Here is a 22,716-nt window from a genome sequence, read left to right as displayed (position 1 = left end):
CTTACATGCGATGGACAGCCGCAAAAATAAATGTAAATAGTATAGTTAATTCACATAAGTACACAGTGGTATATAAATGTCGCAATGAAAAATTTAGCATGTTAAAGTTACAAAGTATTAAAAATGATTTTGTTCTTTATATTATATAAATATGCGGTAACTCACGGACATATTATAGTTCTTTTCAGATCGACGATGAAATTGATGACTCTCGACCTGTGGTTACTTCTCAATACTCGACTCATAGTTAATTTCCTTACAAAAACCTTCAGCTCCCTGATCCAGATCTTATCCATAATGGCTCTAGGAGCAGGTATCGCAGCAAAAGCTTGTATCTATTTGAATGATGAAATTTTCGTTGGAACGATATCTTACATTCTACATAAAATATGTACAAAAAAATGTCTTCATCATTTAACGCTGATTTCACCTCAGTCCAGAAGAAAATAAAAGAATGATAAGAGAAAAAGAAAATCCAACTTTTTTCACAATTATATTTTCTTCTCTTTTCTTCACTGATAACTACTCAAGTTGGATGAGATTTCATGACAACGTATTGCAAATGAATCAGAAGTAATTCGTCAATTTTGGTGACGAGAAGAAAATTTTTCGAAACAGTCAGCATAAATTTGAGATTAAAAAAAAGAACACACAAACTAAAATTAAACTTAATGTTAATATTTTGAAATAGGTGTATTAATAGCGTACACATTGGTGCATGTGAAAATTGACGTGTCGATGTATCCCGAAGAGCATCCCTATGGCAAGGTGGTAAAATCGAGCGACGACGAGCTCATTGGCATTGGGATGACTTCGACAGAGTCAAATTTGCTGCTAGAACGAGAACTAGCGAGTCTCAAGAACCAGGCGCTCAACATTGAAATGAGCTTGATAAAAATGGTGATGAATTTTACATATTTAGCAATTAATAATTGACTGTATTATTGATGAATGAAATGCTCAAAGTTGTCTCACTTTTTTCCTCTACAGAAAAATCAATACAAGGATCTCTCAAATATTGCGCTGAGCAGTAGAAAAGGTACATACAAAATAACTCTCTTTAGTGAACACAGAACAGTTAAAAATATTACAAGGAGCTGATTTGAGCTCACTTAAGATTTAAACTCGTTTCAAGAATTTCTTTACTTACGCATGAACTCTCAATTTAATAAGAACCATCAATGCGATGATACATAGTTATGTAGATGAGCTGTTGGGTGTTTTTCGTTCAGACCAAGACCTTCCAGACTTTGCGTCCGAGGCTGCCGGTGGAGCAGTTCTGGACACTCCTGACACAGAATCGTATCATGAACCGTATCATCAGCAAATAACTTTTTTTGGTATTCCAATTTGGGAGGCGGGATATTTTACACCTCGTAAAGTGATACAGGTGTGTTAGTTGGGTTTGTTGTGCATTGATTTGCTACGAAAAAGGAAAAAGCCCACTTTAACTTTACTTGGATCAATACAGCAAATAATCGGTTTGATCAGTTTTACCCCATCCAATTTTATACTTCAAGATACACTGTAGTTTTTCTGTACAAATCCTCTAGCCATGGACTCAAGCAGGAGAATGTTGGGCGTTTCGAGGATCAAGCGGAAAGATACTTTTGAAACTGGCACATGCGGCACACATCGACAAAGTTACACTCGAACACATACCCGTCTCAGCCTCGTTAACCGGTTCGATAAACTCGGCACCGCGAGACTTTTCGATTCACGTGAGTGAGAAATAAAATAGGAACATTAAAAGCATCTTTCAATTAGTTATCGCTTCATCATACGCCCGCCGAACTGTTATAATTACACAATCTACTCACACGTTTCAGACGATAATAGAACACACTCTTCAAAGACTAGATAGTTTCACGTATGACATCAATGGCCAGCCTTCGCAGACCTTTGTTCTGAAGGTAAGACTGACCATGACTTGGCCACGTTTTGTGATTTTTGTGCAGTTTAATGATGTAAGTTAATTGCGTTTCAGGACAAAAAGGTGAAGATGTATTCGATCGAAACAATTCTTCTTGAAATACAATCAAACTGGGGTCACCCTGATTTCACCTGCATTTACAGATTCAGAGTTCACGGCAAAATCGCCAGTCATCAAAAAAACGATCCCGGACTTGAGATTGGCGAGGAAAAGTAGAAAATATACTGTGCAAAGAAATCAAATGATTAAAAAACCATGAATTTCGTCAATAATAATGTAGCGTAACTGGCCGTGACGATCATACAGAGAATGATCGTTTCATTTAAAACTTTAACGAATATTGTGTATCAAGTGTGCATAACTTAAAAAAAAAAAATAAATAAAAGATAAATATCAACGTACTGTGATTTAGTTATTCACTTTATTATTGTATTGTATTACAAAGTGATTTAGCAACACGCGATAGCTCTGAAAGCAGCGCGATTACCATTTTTCAGTCGGTGCTCCACCCCAGCTCTGGGTAGGAGCAGGTGCTGCAGCAGCTGCAGTGGCGGCAGCCGGGGTAGCCGACCACTCGTCTTGTACCTGAGAAAAAGAGTTCGCAATCGAAGAATTTCATCAAATTCGCGGAGCAAATCGCGAAGAATTGATCCAAAACAGGATTCAGAAGAACTTCATACAGCTTGTCCAAGATTTGTGTGTGGTCAACTTTGGTGTAGCATTGAGTGAATCTGATCTCGAAACATATTTGCATTTTGAAACGAATGAGAGTTTCAGTTAAAGTGGTTAGTGTTTTACCTGCGAAGCCCAGTCCTCATTGGGTGCAAAGGCAGCAGGTGCACCAGCTGCGGGAACAACTGCGGGTGCAGCACCAGTGTCGTCTGCCCAGTTTTCAGTCGCTTGAACAACAGCAACCTCGTTAGCCCATCCAGCCTCAGTGGTAGGCGGAGCTTCGGCGCTGCTGATGAAGTCCATTTTTGCCGGTGCTGCGATCTCCTTTGCTGCTTGTTCGTCCTTCTCAGCCTGCAAAATAAATCGTTGTGCATAAGTTAAGAAAAAGATTGTGTTTCCTGATGAAGTCGGATGAATTTTCTCTGATCTTCCAGTGTCTTGCAACAAAATACAAACCTCATCTGGATCTCTGTAGAAGAAGAGATCGACCACGACTTCCCATTTCGTTTCGCGAGGAATGGACCCTCGGAGACGCAGTACCTCACGTGCCAGGAGCCACCACATCAACCCGATGCTGTGCCAGCTCTTAGTGTTGCACGGAATTGCGATGTCAACGAATCTCAGAGGCGAGTCAGTATTGCAGAATGCAATTACAGGGATGTTAACGTAACTGGCTTCAGTGATGGGTTGATGGTCGGTAACAGGGTCAGTAACGATCAGCAGACGAGGTTCCCGGAAAGCAGCCTTAAAACGTGTAAAACAACAAAAAAAAAAATCAGTCGTATGCTGTTGAGGGATTTTTCCAACACTAGAATCTAATTTTTGGTTCGTTTATCACCATTCAGAAAAGATTAAGCCTTATGTACCAACATATGTACTTTCTGGACATAAATTGTCTCATCATTTAGTATTCATTATTTACTTTAACTTCAACGAGAGAAAAAACTGTTACAACCTGAATCTGGTTGGTAAACGCTCCGGGCGTGAAACGTCCGGCAATTGGCGTAGCGCCGGTGTGGGCGGCAAACTTAAGAACAGCCCTCTGACCGTAGGGACGAGAACTGATAACGAAAACCTCGCTGGCGTGCTCGATCGCTACGATAGCACGAGCAGCCAGCAAAAGCTTCTCCCAAGTACGACGGAGGTTGATGATGTTCACACCTGGAGACAACCGTTTGGACCTTTGCTTTTACTCGGTTACTTAGAACGGATCGCGACAGAGTTTACGAGGAGTTCGACTCACCATCGGCACGCCGTTTGTAGACGTACTGTTCCATCTGGAAATTAACGTTGTCACTGCCCAGATGAGTGCACGCGGCCAACATCTTGGTAACGTCATCCTCCTTCAGAGCTAACGCGTCCAATCCTCCCGACATCTTAACGTTGTGGTTGAACTACGATTCAACCTGAAATACGAAGGGTTTTAGTTAGCTCGAGAAATGAAATGCTGTGGATTCTGACCAAAACGACACTCGTTTCTCACATGTTGCTTATCATCAGTGCTCGGATAGATATGTATTCCACATATTGAAAATAGAAATTGCATTTTCTGGATCCAAACCTCATACTTTATGCATATAACCAAATAAGGTACGAAAATGATTTGAATAAAAAATATGTATTTGCATATTAATCAGGGCCCTATTCATTGTTAATCAGCGAATCGTGGAAGTTCGAGGCTAGGCTGACACGTGTACTCGCCACGCCGACAGTTATCTTTCAATTTTTAATCGTAAGCACCGAGGTTTTTGTCGTTTGGAATGTGTTTCGAGGCAGGAAAGGCGTCGCTGATCAACTAGGTCCAATTTCACCGCCATTTCTAGTCAACTAATATTATGATATTGAATTTTTGTTACTGAACTCACGTTTGGCAATGCCACTGGGAGACTTCCTGAACAGGAAAGAAGGTCCGTCATTTTGGACGCATTCTACGTCAGTCAAGACCGTACTTGATTTTCAACCAGCTCGTTTTGGTCTTCCTAAATAGAACGGAGAAAAATAATATCTGCATAATTTTCACCCAACTTTTAATTACGGAAATTTATGCACAAAAACGTTGAATATTCCAGGATCGGTTGGGCAGTTGCGGATTTATTCCGGGGAGCGTTTAATGGCGGAAATTGTGATTAAATAGCGCGCGAAGTTTAATTATCGAATCGATATTTACCTACTTTCATAATACGAAATGTTGAAATTGTAGTTATTTTGTACAAATACAGTATACTCTGGAAACAATAATTTATTCTTGGATTAATTTAATTATACATGGTATATACCTGTTAACGATTTAACGGTCAGCTACAAGTCTCTCGTTCTCCTTGCTCCGTTACGTTTCGAAGAAATGATCCAGTGATAGTAATCGTTTTAAAAAAATCGCAATAATCGTAGTATTATTTATGAGAATGCAAACAGGTAGTGCTAAAATTTATTTCATCATCAATCTTTTACGCTCTTTTTACACGTGCACATTGGTTTCTATGTACATTAGACATACATAAGACGGAGAGTACACGGTATGTAAATTATACTTACGAAGAGATTATTTTCCGAGCGTATATTATATTATGTACGTATGTATGCATTCGTGGTGAAACCTGAATGATGGGAGAAACATCTGGCAAAATGCTTACACTTCATGACGTATTATTATATATAGTTATGTACTAATAATATTTATAAATATCCGTAGCAATTATTTCCAAGTATTTTTACAGAAAAATGATAAATCGATATTGCAGTTCGGTTACTTTTGTATTATACTGTGGCTACAGCACAACGTGCTTAGTTATAAATAAACGTAATATATTTGTTGGTCCTGCAGTAAACTCGAATCAAGTTTATTTTTACATTGTTTACGTATTACGTAATTACATTCTTCATACATGTGCTAAAAATACAAGGTTCCGTTTTTGAACTTGTATAATATAGATGATATTATTACTACAACTGGTTGGCAATCTTTGCGAAAAAGAATTCAACTATTTCATAATAGTGAATGTATTTACAAACGATATGATCGTTGATTAAATTTAGAGATAAAGAAATTATAGAAAAAAAGCATCGGGAGAAAGAGTTAATCAGAAATATATCATAATAATTATCAGAATCATATATTAATTGTATCTGACGTATCATTGTACTATTTTTCCTCTCCTTTGTACACCAATTTGTCCAAATTTTTATTACTCTTCCTTTCCACTAAAATCGTGTGATTCTCATTTCAGCTGCGACTGTGAATAAAGGAAATATGTAACATACAATTTTATGCGACGATGTATTAAAAAGTATACCCACCAGTACGAGACGTTTTACCGTTGTCTTAAGGCCAAGTATTATAAGAATAATAATGAATCTCGATACTAGAATATTATAATAACGCCCCAATATCTGACATATTTTTTACTATTGCTATACATATAAGAATTATTAAAAATGGCACAATCCTAATAGCTCGCTATTATTCATAATTACCACTACGGTATACACAAATTTATATTATATATATGACTGTACCTTCAAAAAGTTCATCATTACTGTAAGGCTTTTTTTTCTATTTCTCCTAACGAATTATTTGCTACATACTATAACTAGTCGCTAGCAAATCTGTGTATGTTTGTTTCCATTAACCGTAGTAAGACCTTGTGAAAAAAAAAAAAGAAGAGATTATTGGAACAAGATTAAAAAATAATGGCAGTTCATTCGTCTAATTAAAGTATTATAAATCGTTGAAACTTTAATCTAGTCTTTTATAAGTAATTATGACTCTCCGATCAACGAGGACATGATTCCAACTTACCATTGCTGATCATCGTCACCGTTCGTTTAATAATGATGAAAAAAATACAAGTAAAAGTACCACTCAAAATAGCAGACAAAAAAAAAAAAAAACTCATAAACGGAAAAACGCAACGTGGTTGATAATAATTACTGCTATTACACTGAAATCGAGAAAAAAAACTAAAACCCTCTGCACATTAATTTTAATCAATTACTACCGAATATTATTGTATAAACAATCCAGTCGCTCTATGTTTCATTCTTCACTCCGCAACGACGGGCCGCATTAATATTCTAATAATTCGTGCGCGTCGTTGAAATAAGTACGTTTCTTACACAGAAATCAAAAATTAATCACGATTTTTTCAACAGCAATTTTCTATTCGGAACTTCCGGAGAATATACAGGGAATAATTTCTTGGTAATTGAGTGGCAGGACGTGATACGAAAACAAATAAGAGATTCATGCATAAGTATACGATTAATAATATATAATAAAATATAACGTAACGCAATAATAAGTGATAATAATAAAAATAATAATTACACAATAATTGCTCGACATTTAAACGATAATAATGATAGTGATAATGATAATAATAATAATAATTATAATAATAGTAGTAGTAATAGTAGTAGTAGTAGGAGTAGTAGTAGTAGTAGTAGTAGTAGTAGTGGCACTAATAATAATGATAATAATAATAACAACAACAACAGGAGTAATTGTAGTAGTGGTAGTAATAATAATAATAATAATGATAATAATAATAATAATAATAATAATGTTTACAAAGAAAACAGGATGGACAATTATGAAGATCGTTAGAAAAATTATATAACTCTTAAAAAATATACATACAATATTTCTTATACTTTATTCTATTTTATTTGTTTATTGTTGATTTATTTAATTTATTTATTTATTCATTTATTCATTCATCGTTCTCTTGTTTTCTTATTTTTCGCCCGGTTATGTGTTCATTATTTATATTGTCATTCCATTTTCGCATTTTCGATACCGTTCGCTTTGAGGGTGTGTGTATGTGTAATAATTTTTCACCATGCTTATTTAGGGAAGAAATTAGTTTCATACTACTGGATACTACTAATTTCCTATCGGTAGAATTGGTTAAAGATGATCAAGATGTTTGACTGAAAGATAAAAACTTTTTCAGGGGTAGAAAGAATGGAACAAATCCCACGACCTTTAATTTTGTTCAACATAATGATATTAAGACTGCTATCCATCAATTTTTAAATGATCATTCCTGAATATATATATATATACTGAAATTTGTTCTCCTGTAAAAATTTATGAAACTAACACGTGTCTGCTATATACGTATACATCGTGTACGCGATAATAATATGCTTAGGTACGTGTTTAATAACCAGCCGATGCTATTGAATGTGAAGTCAAAGTGTCATGTTCCGTCGTGTCGTGTGCATGGAGGTGGAAAATTGTTCTTCCCTCTCTCAAACCTCCGTTCCCGCCATCACGTATTACAACACACAGTATTACATGTATATTTAGGTATTCGTGTAAATATTGTGTAAGCCATCTGTTACCTATTAGAATTATACATCTCAGGATAATTGTCTTTCTCTACCTGTAAATATGAGAAAGATATTTCAACAACAACAACGGAAAAACCGGTGACAGATGAAGGCGAAGGAAAAGAAGACGAAGATAAGGAAATCTATGATTAGCGCAGAAGATATTCGTAAACAATCAAACAAAAAAAAAGAAGAAGCTATGGCTGAATCGTTTAATTATAGAATCAACGGTAATAATTTATTGCCTAGTCTAAAACAGTAAAGATACGAAAATTTCGGAAACAGAACTTTAGATATGGTCAAATATAATAGATAGAAATGAACAGAATTCAAGCAACGCTTTCTTGAAAGATGAAACATTTAACGATTTGGATTTTTATAATCTTCGTGGACATTGTCGATGTTGTTGTTATCGTCGGCTCCGTGTAATAAATTTAATTTGAAAAAAAAAAACGGAAAGACAATCATAACAAGGAACATGTTTATTATTTAAAATGAGAAACAAAAGACAAATACGTCGTAATAAAATAAAATGCAATAATAAGAAGAGAATAATAGGTTTAAACGTTACGATAAATCAAAGCAAAGTCGGTGGATATCGATGTCAGGTTACTTCTAATCGTAAGTCCTGAAAATACATATATACATATATAAATATTACGCATATACATATATATATATGTGTATATGTATATATGTATTTATATATATACATAAACAAACGATGCTCCGATTTATATAGATATCTCTCTCTCCTTCTGCCTCTCTCTATCTCTCTTTCTCTCTAAACACTTTTGATAAGTCAGCAGTCTATACTGACGTTACAATGCAAGCATGGAAACATACAATTACACAAAGATACAAGAAAAACAAAAATATGAATGATAAGAAAATAGGAGTAACCGATCCAGTTCTCGAGTTGTCGAATACAATGCGCTTATTACATTATGGCGATGAATCAGGTCTCCGTCAAATCGATTGTGTAACATTGGATTCGTTAGCAGTTAAAACCACAGAAGCAGGCTAAGAAATTATTAATATTAAATCTTGTTGTCAAGCTTGCGAGCCATCAGTCCTTGATCCATTTGTTTATTTTCACGTGTTAATTCCGTAGATTCTACTTTCTTCCTCTCTCTCTTGTTTCACCTCTTCATGTAACCTGACACATTTTTGCGTGTCTGTGTAAGTATAAAGTTTCTCCGAAGTGAGATGAACGCAATGATCGAAATATTGCCAATAGAAAAGATGGATTCCAAAAGAAACGAAAGCGAAAGAGAGAGGGGAGAAATAAAAAACAGACAGTGATCAACGAAATTTTCTGAAATTAAAAACTGATGAAACGAAAATTTCACAATCATTTCAATGCCCTATATCAAAGAGCTACAAAGCCCTGCGCCTGGACCACCAATACATTCTAAACGCCCACTCCATTGGCGTAGTTTGAAGAATGTTGTTGATCAATTCCGCAGTTATACGAATTCTGTAGGTAATTGTTGCAGGATAAGACGACGATGACGATGATGACGGAGGTTGTCGTCTCCTTTGGGCACTCTGCGTGGCCTGTTTTTGTTCAAAACTTGGTAAAAAAAATATTGAAAATAAAAATAAAAAAAATCGTGCGTCAATGTCGGTAAAATTTTCTAATTCTAAAAATCTCTGCGCAGGACTGAAAATTGATCAATTTTTTAATCGTCACCTTGGGCAAAAGTTACGAACAAATTGATTCAACTGTATCGATAAATTGCTCCAAGCACCTTGATCGAAACGTCGATAAAATGCTACTGAATATCAACAAATAGTAATCAAAAACTCAGGTACAAAACGATAAAGGAAGACAGAACTTACCGTGCTCTGTCATATTTTTGATATCTATCTTATAACATTTTTTCCCTATCTAATCTCGACACTCAAGAAGAGAAAGTTCAATCGAGTCTAAAACGCATTTATTTCGGGACTATAAATAAATGACTACGAAATCATAAGAAATATGTCATCGTCAAGCGGGATAAAATTTTCGAAATAGGTAATAAATATTTAGTATATCAAAGGCAACGTATCCAAAGACAAGTAATGCTATAAATACACATCCGAGAAAAGGGGAAAAGGTATGGATAACAGACGTAAGTGATAAATTTATAAAGATAAATGAGAGAAGTAGATCTGAGATTGCGTTCTTTGTGTATGATAAAAAGACGACAAAGAAGCACCCGAAACGATCTATAAATTATAAAAAATTAGTTGGTAATTTAAACAATTACCTAGGAGTGATACTGCGTAACGTAAGTCGATGGGAAGAGTCCCCGTCTGCTGCCAATCTCTCCGTGCCACCAATGCTGGTCAGTGCGATCTGTAACTGTGATGACGTCGCCTCGTCTGAATTCAAGTTCTCCGGGTTCCTGGGGTGCAAAATCATAGAGCGCCTGGACCAAGCACTGCAATAACAAGAAAAGTCAAATGAAGACGGAACGTCGATGATAACTTTGTAGTAAATTCTTCCGATACTTTTCACTTCTGGAAGTTAATACTTCTCATTGATTAATTGGAGTGATTTTAGGATCGATATGTGTATAAATAAAACGGAACAACCATTTCGCAGCATATTGTTAATTTTCCTCACCTCCTCTGGTTTCATATCAAGCAATTTCACGTCCTGAGAACGAGATACTGATGCGGTGCGATGATATTCGACGAGCTCGTTAAGACTGTTGAATTTGACTACCCAAAGGAAGAACTTGCCTTGCGCGTCTCTGAGGACTTTGAAATGCTGAACGCCATCCGAGCATCTGTGGAATTGAAATAATGTCTCGATCCGAAGCTATGCATAAGCGTTTAAATGGTTAAATATCTTCGAGTATTATTGTAAACTATGAGAGGTAAAAATCATACAAATACCGCAAATCTTTGTTTTAACAACTTTTAAAGTTAGACATTTTTCGAACGATGGAACGAATATTTGTACAAAACTTACTTGACTGATAGGGAAAAATCACCGGGAGAACTCTCGCTGATTCTGATAAGAAACGCACCTTCGCGTTTGTTCATCAAAAGCCTTTCCGCATCTGCTCTTGTTATTCTCCCGTAATACCAGCTGCGTACAGGGAACAAAAATAGAAAAGTCAAGTTCTGGTTCTCTCTTTTTTTTCCCTTGTTTCAAACATATCCTTAATTTGTTATCTTAGGCACTTTCAAGTCAGCATCGCCTTTTTCATATAGCTTTGGCTTTGGCTTGGGTCAACAATGGAATGAAACTCATTAAGAAAGAAATACGCCGTCAAACTTACTCGTGATTCTTCATCTCAATGTAATTGCTCGGTATCAAGCCTTCCCTAGAGTCCAATTCTGCTCTGTACCAATTCATGTCGTCTTCCATGTTTAAAATCTAATAAATAGAGAAAGTTAAATCAGTTATTTATAAAATCAAAGGAACAGTGTATTTTGTGCGTTGTTCTTTTGAGATGATGAAAATAAAGAGATTGGAAAATTGAATATGTATGTAAAGGTAAATCCCCAGCTATAAAAAATGACCGATTTTTTTTTCAATTTTCCGTCATTGCTGCTCTTGTCTTCCTATTGATAACGGAGCCAGCTGCATGCTGGTCAGTGTGGTAATAATACATGCTGCGCAAGTATACATGTATGAATAATCGCAGCTTCCACCACCAAAGTAGCAGCAGCAAACCGAACCAAGGTCGTAAGATTAATGAGTTTCGTTTGCAGGAAAGGAGGAGCGAAACTGATATCAACATAACGATAAGCAGGTGGTATTTAAATACCCTATTGATTAGGACAAAAGATAAAAGAAAAAAGGAACGCCAGAGCATACGGGTATTTAAAATGATATTTTCGTGTAGTAATGTATGCAGCGGTTGTTAAAGGAGGAAACTTATCTTAGACGATAATAGATGCCAAAGTTTCAGACAAAAATATCTGTTTGTATACTAATTATTGTTATTCGTCTTCTTCATTTTTTTTTCCTCCTCTGTAATGTGACAATAATTTGTGAATGATCTTGAATTCTTTAGTATGAAATGTCATTTCTAGAATATAACTTATCAATTGCGAAAATTAATTATTAACAATAAATTCTATGGATCGATTTAACGGGATAACAAACAGGGATGTCTGACCTTTCATTAGGAATAGGAAAAGGAATGAACTTTAAAATTTTGAAAATCGGATATCCGCGAAAAAAAAGTTTCTATCTCCAGTTTTCCTTTCAATCTTTATTTTAATTTCATAACGAAATACAATTTAATTTCTCAACATGGACAAGAAATTTTGCGTCATTGTACGACTTGAAATGTACTATTTTTAGGACGTATAGAATGCATGTTACTACACTGCACATACATTTCTAGTCATTCCCTTAGAGTTGCTAAATTTCTCCACAAAAATGGCGCCACTTGCAGCCACTTATAGAATTTTTTATAAATGTGTTGACATTTTCCAACCGATTTACTTTCGTAAATCCGTTACAATATCAACGCCCGTTACATAACTTTCGATGCGTTGCTTTTTTCACAAGTTTGATCGTTTCATCGAAAATTTGCGGATGGGATCGTGGTTCGTTGGTTGGTCGCTGTTCCTAAAAAAACGCGAAATCATCTAGACGAGGAAGAACCGCAGAGGCTCTGTTTTCCTTCATACCTACGTGGGTATCTATCCACGTTTCTCGCATGGTTTCATGAAAATTTATAAATAGGTATAAGAGCGAAGATCGAGTATAGTTTTGCCCAAGCAGAAAATAGCTATGGCATAACTTGGACACGATATTCAGCTCGTGTCAGAGTCAGTCTCAGAAGTCTCAAGACTCAGTTCCCTGCATACGTGCTTATGTACAATATTCTCGATTTCTGGTTTCGTCATAGACTCTTACGACAATGTAGTTACGCGTAGGAGAAACACGATACTCCGAAAACAATGACAAACTTCCACAAATAATATTCATTCCGATGTCGAAATAATATACAATAATCATCAAATGTATACAAAGTAAGAACGATTAACGTATGCGCAACAAAACGTCGTCGTTTCGTTTCTTTCATAGAAATTCTTTATGTTAAATGTACAAATATATTTCACTTGACGCTTCGCTGTCATAAAATATTCAGCAGCTTTTTTTTTTTTTTTATTATTTTGGTACTAACGATCTTTTAAACGATCGAGAAGCATAGATAGCGCGATCACCGAAGAAAGGAAACTTATGCCAATAAAATATTGGCGAGTTTCCTTTCTCTGCTTCTTCTCCTTCTTTTTTTTTTTTTTTTTGTTAATAAAATAAAATTCGAAAGACTCAGATGGATATACCTATAAGCAAGATTCCAAGAAAGTTTTCATGATTGGCTAAATGAATTCAGAAAGGCGATTGGTATCGAATTTTCTCGATTCATGAACCTGCAACCAAAGCGCAAATCAGGGATGAAAGAATTGATATTACACAAAATTGATGAACGCAATGAAAAATTAAGGGTGTAGGCGATGATAAAAAAAAACTAGCCAACTTATTAACAAGGAATAAAAATTCTTTTGCCATACGTAGAGACAATTGTATTACGAAATGTCATATTGTTAGATTGCAAAATCCCGAAACGCGATAAAATCCTCCTCCACCATCCGTAGTGCGGATCAGTGAGATCGAAGAGCGAACACACAGGTGCATGCATACACACATACGTATGTGTATTTCTATATTTGGTGATTGGGAGAATGGCGCTGATGATATGAAAGAATTCGTTACTGCTTTTTGCGGGTGTATGCGCGTGTGCGTGTCCCGTTTTGCTTGTCCCGTGTTGATATCGTTCTTCCTCCTTTCCTTTAGTTTTATCAAATAGACGATGACAGGGCGATGGGTGAAATAGAATAAAAAAAAAAAAAAAAAACGTAGGGAAAAAGCGTGGAACACATTGTAACGTTGTTGAGTCGAACAGGCGATCGTTCGTCATTTGTTTCTATTTTATTTATTTTAATTTTTTTCTTCATTTCTTCTCTTCTCTTCTCTTCCCTCCATACAATCACCGCTGCTATTCTTTTCACCTCGGTTATCTAGGAAACATGTTCCGCATATGCGCGCTGTCCCCCGTTTACATACATCACACGTATGGTATAAGTATAGATAAGATAAGAAGCGTGTTATTTGCGCTTAATTTACAGCGCGAGGCGTAAGAAATGGGATAAATATTGCCATGGCACGATCAGGGATTATACAGGATCCGTCTAGGACGACACATGTGGGTATGCATAAGTAAATAGACACATTGTGTGAAGAGGAATGGATAAACGACGAGATGACGAGAGCGGTGGTGGGCGGGGAAGGGCGGCGAGGAGAGGGTGAGCCGTACCAACCTTCAATACTTGACTCCTACGAAAGCTGAGCTCGTCATCGGCCGTCGCATTGAAATCGTGTTTCGCTATCGCCTCCATGGTGATGATTCACTCTCTTTATCCGAATCTATTTATCCAAGTTGAATCCTGGCAAATCCGTTATATTTGTTATATTTCGCCGAAGAATTTATGCGTGCGATATCAATCGTTCTCCTGCTCCTCCTCCTCGTCCTCGTCCTCCTCCACGTCCTCGTCGTCGTCGTCTTCGTCGTCGTCACGGGTTCTCGGTTAGGTAGGTAATAAACGAACGTCTCTCCCTTGGCACGAACCAGCCTTGAACAACGTCCACCTCGACACAAAGTTCAAACGACCCAATTGAAGAGTAGTTTTTCCTCTTCTTTCCTTTCGTATGTCACACGCAGTGTGACTGGGTATAATAAGCCTATGGGTACCACGTATCGCCGTATGTAATGAGGAAAAAAAAATCACAGCTGCGGATCTACTCCGTGGATGGTGATCGGCCGTTCGTTCGCCTCTCGACGCCCGTCGGTCGCCTTTCGATATATATATATATATATTATCTTTTTTTTTCTTTCACCTCTGATATAGCCTGTTGAGAGAAGAACAACTTAAACTGCACAGTATACAACATACACCACCAGTTGATAATAATCGGACACGTAGATTTTGTGACAGTAACGAAAAACCGCAGCTGGGTTCTTTATTTTGCTTGTTGTTTTTTTATTTTTGATTTTTTATTATTTTTCTTTTCCTTCTCTCGTTCCTTCTCTTTGTACCTCTAAACTTGTTGTGTTGGTGTTGTTAAACTCTTGTTCCTTTTCTTTATCGTTCCTCTTTTGTTTTCGAAACGTTTTACTTATGCACCGAGACGCGTATCTATGTCACGTTCGCGTTTGTATGGTTTAAACAACACACTGTGAACGATATCTGTTTCCTCTCGATCGAAACACGAGTGCCAGGAGCCAGTAGTAGTATTAGTAGCGGTAGCGAAACGCGATACTAGCAGAAACGGAACCCGTAATCTTTCATTATAATTTCGGTCGGTTGTCTTCTTGCGGCAAGAAAATTAGATAATAATGTTCGCCGCGTTAATTGCTCCTTATTAATCGGAACGAACTTTTATTGGTAAACCGTTAAAACTGTCATCAGTTCACGACGACCACCGCAATTGCATACTTCGAGGAATTATAACCCATTGCTTTAAGCTTACGCTTATCAGCCGCCGTCGGTCGCCACTGACCGCTGCTGCACCTCCTGCCTTCTCCTGGGGATCCCGGTTAGCGACGGTGCTGCCACCGCGTCGTTTCACGTCGGTACTAAAACAGCCCGACGATATTTTGGGGCCTGGTAATTTTCACCCGATAGTTTATCCCACCTATCGCTTATCAAGTCGTATTCCCATTGACTACCCCAGACGTTTTGCAGGGTTATTGTAATTGCGGAAAATCCGTTCGAGTACATTTCTACGCGGCAACATGAACGCCATTTTTTTTTCTCATTTTACCTCTGGGACTACTTCGCGACCGCGGAATACGCGACATGCGCAGTCGGCAACAACTCGGTTGTACAGCTCGAGGAAAAGCCTGTCGACTGCTGTCGTCATTCGGCAGAGCCAGGCACGTTTCTTTTCATGAAACACGAACAACCGCCTATCCTCTGCGTCGATGCATGTATGTATGTACATACAAACAAATAAACGCGCATGCGTATAGGTTTAGCGAGTGGAAGTTTACATTCGTAGAAATGATGGATGAACTGTAATAAAATACGGTGTTAAAAATTAATAGAGAAATATTTGTTCATTTACAATGAATTTTGAACCATAAGATCGATTTGAAATTCGCAACTGTATATTAGTATCGTTGATGCACAGGTAGGTATAGATAGGTGTAATTAGCATATAGGTGTATACGTACACCTTGTTCGAGCTGATTATTCCGGCCAGAGACAATGACGAAAATTTACGCGTTACAACATGTATACACATACGTATATCTATACATGTACGCATATTATGAATTATTCAGTATCCGGATAATAAATTATCGGTTAAACTGTTGACCTGTCGTATTTATTCTTCCTTGCGATATCCTCCATGGCCACGGTGTGAAACCTGCGTGCATATCTCTGGTAACGGTAATTTCCCAAATAAGAGAAAAAGATAAATTTTTGTGCGTGAATCATATGTGGCGGTCACTGATCCATTCCGCCGGAAGGTCGAAAGCATCGGACGTCGCCTGTCTGCCGGCGTAGAACGAAACTCATCGACGAAATTGAACATACCATAATAAGGGACTAATAGGAGTTTGAAAATCGAGTGTGATTGATAGGTCGTACCCAGCTAAAATAACCGATTCGTACCATTTTGCTTTGAATCGGGATCGTTTCGAGAATTAAAGAAGGACTCATTCTGATAAATGTATTATATTTGTATTGTGTTACGTTGTATTATTACTGCGCAGCTTTATTAACCAATGTATCCGGGAAACGCTACCCACATACGATGCTGCATACGATAGAGAGATGAAAGAGTTTTCACATACTGCCCAACGCATGTCCAACGACTGTACGATGATGAAAAGAGTGAGACAGAATGAGAACTGTGTTTATTTCAAGTGGGATATATAGCTATATATGGTGGACGATGATGGTTGGGTTCAGTTCCTCTACTTGAACTCGGCTAAGTCTATCATTGTCAAGCAACATCGTCCACTGCGCATGCTTGTACATCCCTTAAGGATCCACCAAAGAGGAACGAAAAATAGAAGAAAGAAGCACGACGGCCCTACAGTTCGCACGTAGTTTCTGCCCTTTTCGATGCAGGTCGCTCTCCGGTTATGTATACCTGCGTACAGGTATAATACATGCATGCATGCACGTCTCTTCGAAAAGAAGATGAAAGGTACTTAAATGCGATCCCCGGACAAACGGGCGGCCCCTGCCACGAGAAGAGCGGGATAGGGAAGGGCTGCAAGGAGAGAGAAGAAGACGGGACGAGTCTGAGAAAAACCGCGGGCTTGAGCACGGGAGATGAAGAGATAGAGAGACGCTCGACGACGGGGAAAGTACGGACCGCACAGCGCGAGAAAAACCACAGCTGGAGTCTGATTCTGTCGCCGTCGTGGCTACGGAGAAAATCAACAATGGAGAATCTTTTCATTTCATTAGTTTTGTTCAACACCAAAATAATGATGCGACTGATAATGATAATGTTTGATACTTGACCCTAGTCACTTACACGGGGTCGAGTTGATCCTAGAACCGACTTTAACGTACAATTTTGAAATCAGCGTGCTTGAATCAGGGTTGCTTGTGCAAGTAAAATGAAGGATGAAACAACTTTTCACTCTCAGAGACCCCATCTATGTATTGCGTATCGTTTTACTTTTTTTGCTTCAAGAATTTCTCCCACATCCTCCATGGTTTTTTGCTAAAACTAACAATAAGATCGGAATCGATTTCTGAATTTTTAAATTTTGTCTCAGAATTTTGTTCAACTCATAACTGTGCATAACTTAATGTTGCGCACAGTAAAAACGTTCCAAAGTTGGCTGGGGTTTGAGTAACCCCGTGTAAGTAATGTGGAAGTTTCCATAGGTGTAAGCGACTAGGGTTAATTATACGGAATGATAAGTGGGTCAATATAACAAACATTTCATCTGGTTTACTACGATGACTATGTTAACTATCGCTGAAAATATGGCTTTCAAATTCACGGCCCTATCTCATTTTTGAGAAAGTTGGTATCGGTTGCTTGAGTAGGATTTAAAATTAAAATTTAGTTTAAAGGAATTTAGCTCCGATACATTAATTTTCGACGTTATACTTTCAAGGAATAAATACATACCCCAATATATCGTCATGTATATAACATATGAATGTACAGACATATAAATCGAGAGAAAGTTTGATAAAATTTTTAGTATACAAAGATTGATAACACGTATGTTATAATTTGAGGAACGTATGGTTTAAGCAAAGTGAATTATAGCATTTTGAAATCTACGAAAAACGCGCGTGACGACCAATTTGTCAAATCATATCGTGTTGCGATTGCGATCGCAACGAATACGTGGTGGGAGTTGGACAACAAGAAGGAAGATGTGAAATAAGTAAGAAAAAAAAAATTACATTATACCCTTACCAGACTTGCGTCAGTCGAGCGATTGACGTAATTCGCTGACGCGTGCTGCGGCCAGTATAAGAGAACTCGCGTTCTAGATGCGCGATTGCGAATCGAGTGCCAACCAGACTTCGATTGATGGTACCTAACTCATTTTCTTCAACTGGATTGTACATTATTGATGAATTTTGCGATAGTTAGGAAAGTAATCAGGTAATTCTTGGCAATTAACCCAATTGATCGTACCTGCCTCTGCCTCCATCCTCCTATCCTTTTAATTTTTTATCCACCCGCCACGAATCCCAGCGCAATCTATTCCCACGGGCCGCGTTTTGCCGATTAAATATCGATCGAATCGCATCATACCGCGACGTGCGGATATATTTCCCCCACGAGGTATCGCCATCTAGCAATGATATGGTTAAAATAGAACCGATGACATCTCAGTCGGTAAGATCGGAAACCCCGTGTACAATTTTCTGTAATTCAAATTAGCGTGGTTCCTTCGTTGGAAACTGAAGAAAAGATGTAATCGCGTTACCAACGCTCGTCTGTTTTGGCCTTAAACGACATGAACCACGCTTTTCAATTGTGTATGAATAAGAAATTCCCGCCCACAATCCGCCCACGTTCGAATCATTCGTAACAAGTGCGTGTATTAAATACTTAACATACCAACGTCACGCTGTGATAACTGTCATACGAGTTGTTGTTCAACGTGGAATTTTTCGTCAATTCAGCATGTTCGAATTTCAAAAATTCAAGCCGATACAAAAGAAAACGGAAAATTTTCCAACACAATTCTGTATACGGGGTTTAAGCCACGGCTGTTCTTTCTACAGACCGTTCTATGCCTGTGTGCACAAACACGCATGAAGCGCTGCAGCGGTCAGGTTAATCTGGACTCAAGCCTGGTTTACAACGAACGCAGCGCCTTGTGCGGCCACAGAGCAACGCACACGCGCACAGAGAGGAGGTATTCCTGCGTACGTGAGGTCGATGTCGAAGTGTGCCGCATGGTTACTGGGCGTTAGCATCTGTTGTAAACCGGACTTAAGGCTGTAAACTGAAACAGCAGTCGTGGCAGAACACCCGGCGGGGCTCTAAACCCTGCACAGCAAGCCAGCAGGCCAAGCAAGCAGGCAAGCCAGCCAGCCAGCAAACCGCCCCGCTTTTTACCAGGGGTAAAATATCCCCATCTGCTCTTGAGCAGCATTTTGGCCCGCGGGGGAATAAGTTCTATGCCTTGTCCCTATATACACAGACCGTTTCGGAGATGAAATTCAATACACACAAGTCCCATATTTCGTGTTCGTCGAATTCGAGGTACGCGGAACTGTATACGCCTGAATTTTTTCCATTAATTTTCATACGAATCGTCAAACCCCCGCTCGGATTCAAAGATCCCCATGTCCATTGATGAGGAAACACGTTAATTTATGCTTACCTCAAACGGTTATAACCATTGCCTTCACTGTATTTTTATTTTATATATGCATATGTATTATATGTACATGCGATTACAGTAAGAGGATCGTGACGTTTACATACATCGAATACCTGTAACAACCACCTGTCTCATCGTGACAACTACACAATATTTGTGTTAATGTGTGTATATTCGTGCGTCTATTTATACCGAAGAAGCTTTGTTACGTGGGCGTAGGTGTATAAAATAACGAACCGTATCCCACCGACACGTGATCGAAATCATGTGCATAGGGATTATTTAACGCAATGCGATACATTTTACGTCAGTCCTACTACCGCGTGGTACACGAACACATACACACGCGTGCATTCAAGATTTGTATTTACGTATAAAGATACGCGTTGTCCTAGGTCAAGGTCATCGTCCTCCCACCCGTTACACCGTATACGTACGATAATCCAATTTAGATAACAGTAATATAGAGGCCTTGAAATATAAGTATGTAAATATTAGTGAGTCATTACAAGCTCTACGAGGTGCCACATATACCGCGGCACCGCGTACAATTAACGTACATAGATGTCAATGTGCGGTAGGCCCCGGTAGGGTTCCTCGACCAATGTGTAACTTGGCCCAGTCATCTTCTCGTATTTGTTTATATTATTTTATTTATTTTCTTTATCTGCGACGGAGCGTAGTATAAGTATATACTATATTATCTCCATTGATGCCTGTGCTATTATACTTTCGATTTGGATATGAAACAGTAGTGAAACTGAAGTTTCGTAACGTTAACGTAACGAAACATAATGCGGGAAAGAAAACAAAAAATCATAATTGTTGCTTGATTTTAGAATTACATTCAAAGAGTTGGGTTTGCAATATACTGCGAAGTAACGACTTTTCCCTAAACACGTGTAACGTTACTTATGACTTAATCCTCATAAAAAAGGAAGTAACGTAATACACTTCGTTCGAATTCTATGCCGGAAAAAGGAAACGTGGATATAAATTTTGTACAAGTAAAGAATAATATGCAGCCTTCGTTTTGTCGATTATTATTATCCATTTCTCCGTACAATCGCGTGTAACAAAAATTTTGACACATGGGCGAAAGTCGTTTTACGCTTTTGTTGTTCTGTTCAATCGAACCGGGACTTAATCTTTCAATTCAAAATACGAATGAATGTACCTAGAAAGCTAGTCTCCACGCGAAAAGTCATCTGTCTGCTTAATACGATATACCCGAAGTAGTTTAACATTGCCGTGCATAATCTATAAAGGTTGGTTACGCATTTATTGGTTACTACCCATATGTATTTTGCATCATATTATGTATATTGTCATGGGATTTGAACATGGATTGGAAAACAAGCGTGTTAATTCTATTCTCACGCGAATCGCAAATTGCCAAAATGTCAAAACGAAGCTTTACAAACGAATAACGTAAATCGTTCGACAGGTGTCAACGATCTTACGCGGGGATTTCAATGCGGTACATGTGTGTATATTATGCATAGAACCGGACAACAAGACTACACGTGGCTTGCGCCGTCGTACACACGGTTCGGGAAACGGGTGGCAAAGCTAAACATGTGTTTGTGTGGGAGTATATATATATGTGGGTATATGTACCATATCCATACATATATCGTTCGGCGTCTCTCGTCTTCCGTCCCAGTTTTACATGTGTTATACACACAATGGCACGTACCGAATCGAGTCGTATGTGCACGCATGCATGCATATGCGTAAGGCACGTGGTATCGTACATACCTACACACCGAGATGTATGTATCTACTCCACTTTCATTCATTCATTCATTCGTTCGTCTCTAGAAATAAATCCCCTGATTCATAATCAGTACCCTCTCTACTATACCGATATGCGGGTGTGCGGGGCTTACTCAGACGTATAGTGTAGTGTAGTTTCAACGGTCCTAGTCGTAGTAGTAGTAGTGGTCGTGTGCATGAACGGATATATTAGTATAGGTATGTATAATACGTCAGAATGTATATTATAGAGTATTAGATGCCCTGCAGTAGAGACGCACCGCGGTTTATTTACAATCCATTGACGACCACGGCGATCGTTTACACGCCGGTAACTCGGAATTATACTTACAGTTTATTATTAAGTCGTGCAGCAGTCTTCTCCGCGCGTTATTCATGTTCGTCGGGAAATACCTAAAATACTTGTATGCGATAGACACATGTTGCACATGACACCGAATTTGTGGAGAAGCGTGTATAAAGTACAATCAACGAAATGACAAAGCAGGCTTGTTTGATTTCACTCAATTATTTGTTTATACATAGATTTGCTTTGTACCTGTCTCCGTTTTTTTTTTTTTTTTTTTTGAGAGCACTTACTGTACCGTTAACAGTGCAGATACTGAAGTTTAGTGTGAAAATTATTTAACACTATCGATATATATATGTATATACACGTCTAGATGTTAAAATATATTTATAATGTCTGCTGCAACACACACACACACATACACACACACTTAAATTTGTAATTCCTGCTGCATAAACTGAGCAAGGGGATATTAGCGAGAGTATTTTGAGCGGCCGTAATTCCCTTTGCCAAATAGGTTATTTGGCCGAACGGCATAAACCAGATACCTACCTACCTACCTACCTACCTACCTACCGACCTTATCTATAGGTGTGCATGTCCTGACTAGAGGTACATCGTACCCAGACGTGACGTTTTAACGTCATATTTACTTACGCACGTGTCTCGCATAACGGTCGTGTGGTATACTACCAAGTTTAAAAGTTGCACGTACGTATAACATCTAAAAATACTGTACAATGTAGTACCCTGGTGAAAATTTCCGCTACTACGAATTTTTACACTAATTGAAAGCA

General features: G+C 38.0%; 3 protein-coding genes and 1 long non-coding RNA gene across 7 annotated transcripts in view; 2 read left to right on the top strand and 2 right to left on the bottom strand.

Annotated features, from left to right (window-relative positions):
* The first annotated feature begins 124 nt into the window (after positions 1-124).
* LOC107222549 (SUN domain-containing protein 1-like) lies at positions 125-2,266 on the top strand. The gene is made up of 7 exons (XM_046745355.1): positions 125-313; positions 692-900; positions 991-1,039; positions 1,233-1,390; positions 1,554-1,721; positions 1,830-1,913; positions 1,988-2,266. The coding sequence occupies exons 1-7, from the start codon at positions 196-198 to the stop codon at positions 2,147-2,149; spliced, it is 948 nt and encodes a 315-aa protein (XP_046601311.1). The 5' UTR covers positions 125-195; the 3' UTR covers positions 2,150-2,266.
* A 69-nt stretch (positions 2,267-2,335) lies between these two features.
* LOC107222559 (40S ribosomal protein SA) lies at positions 2,336-4,601 on the bottom strand. Of its 2 annotated transcripts, none has more exons than XM_015661976.2 (6): positions 4,471-4,601; positions 3,849-4,011; positions 3,561-3,766; positions 3,062-3,349; positions 2,732-2,956; positions 2,336-2,518 (listed from the first exon to the last, which is right to left on the bottom strand). In XM_015661976.2, exons 2-6 carry the CDS (start codon positions 3,979-3,981, stop codon positions 2,417-2,419), a joined length of 954 nt encoding a protein of 317 aa, XP_015517462.1. In that variant the 5' UTR covers positions 3,982-4,011; positions 4,471-4,601; the 3' UTR covers positions 2,336-2,416. The 2 variants fall into 2 exon arrangements, with proteins under 2 accessions (XP_015517462.1, XP_046601443.1); XM_046745487.1 differs by having other exon boundaries at positions 2,429-2,664; positions 4,471-4,584.
* Positions 4,602-4,826: 225 nt separating this feature from the next.
* LOC107222558 (growth factor receptor-bound protein 2) overlaps positions 4,827-22,716 on the bottom strand; it is a 37,714-nt gene continuing 19,824 nt past the window's right edge. The window contains exons 1-6 of one of the 3 annotated variants that reach the window (XM_015661975.2): positions 14,282-14,814; positions 11,221-11,318; positions 10,908-11,027; positions 10,557-10,722; positions 10,198-10,371; positions 4,827-9,515 (exon numbers count right to left, since the gene is read on the bottom strand). In XM_015661975.2, the coding sequence (XP_015517461.1) occupies positions 10,198-10,371; positions 10,557-10,722; positions 10,908-11,027; positions 11,221-11,318; positions 14,282-14,359 (636 nt within the window). In that variant the 5' untranslated portion in view covers positions 14,360-14,814 and the 3' untranslated portion in view covers positions 4,827-9,515. Of the gene's footprint in view, positions 9,516-10,197; positions 10,372-10,556; positions 10,723-10,907; positions 11,028-11,220; positions 11,319-14,281; positions 14,815-22,716 lie in introns of those variants that run through there. The other 2 variants (XM_015661974.2, XM_046745488.1) reach the window with 2 other exon arrangements.
* LOC124295456 lies at positions 15,508-16,340 on the top strand. The gene is made up of 2 exons (XR_006905389.1): positions 15,508-15,628; positions 15,707-16,340. It is a non-coding gene; the product is annotated as an uncharacterized LOC124295456 (long non-coding RNA).

The sequence above is a fragment of the Neodiprion lecontei genome, chromosome 7, assembly GCF_021901455.1.
Source record: "Neodiprion lecontei isolate iyNeoLeco1 chromosome 7, iyNeoLeco1.1, whole genome shotgun sequence".
NCBI lineage: Eukaryota > Metazoa > Arthropoda > Insecta > Hymenoptera > Diprionidae > Neodiprion > Neodiprion lecontei.
This window is presented reverse-complemented; position numbering and strand designations above follow the sequence as displayed.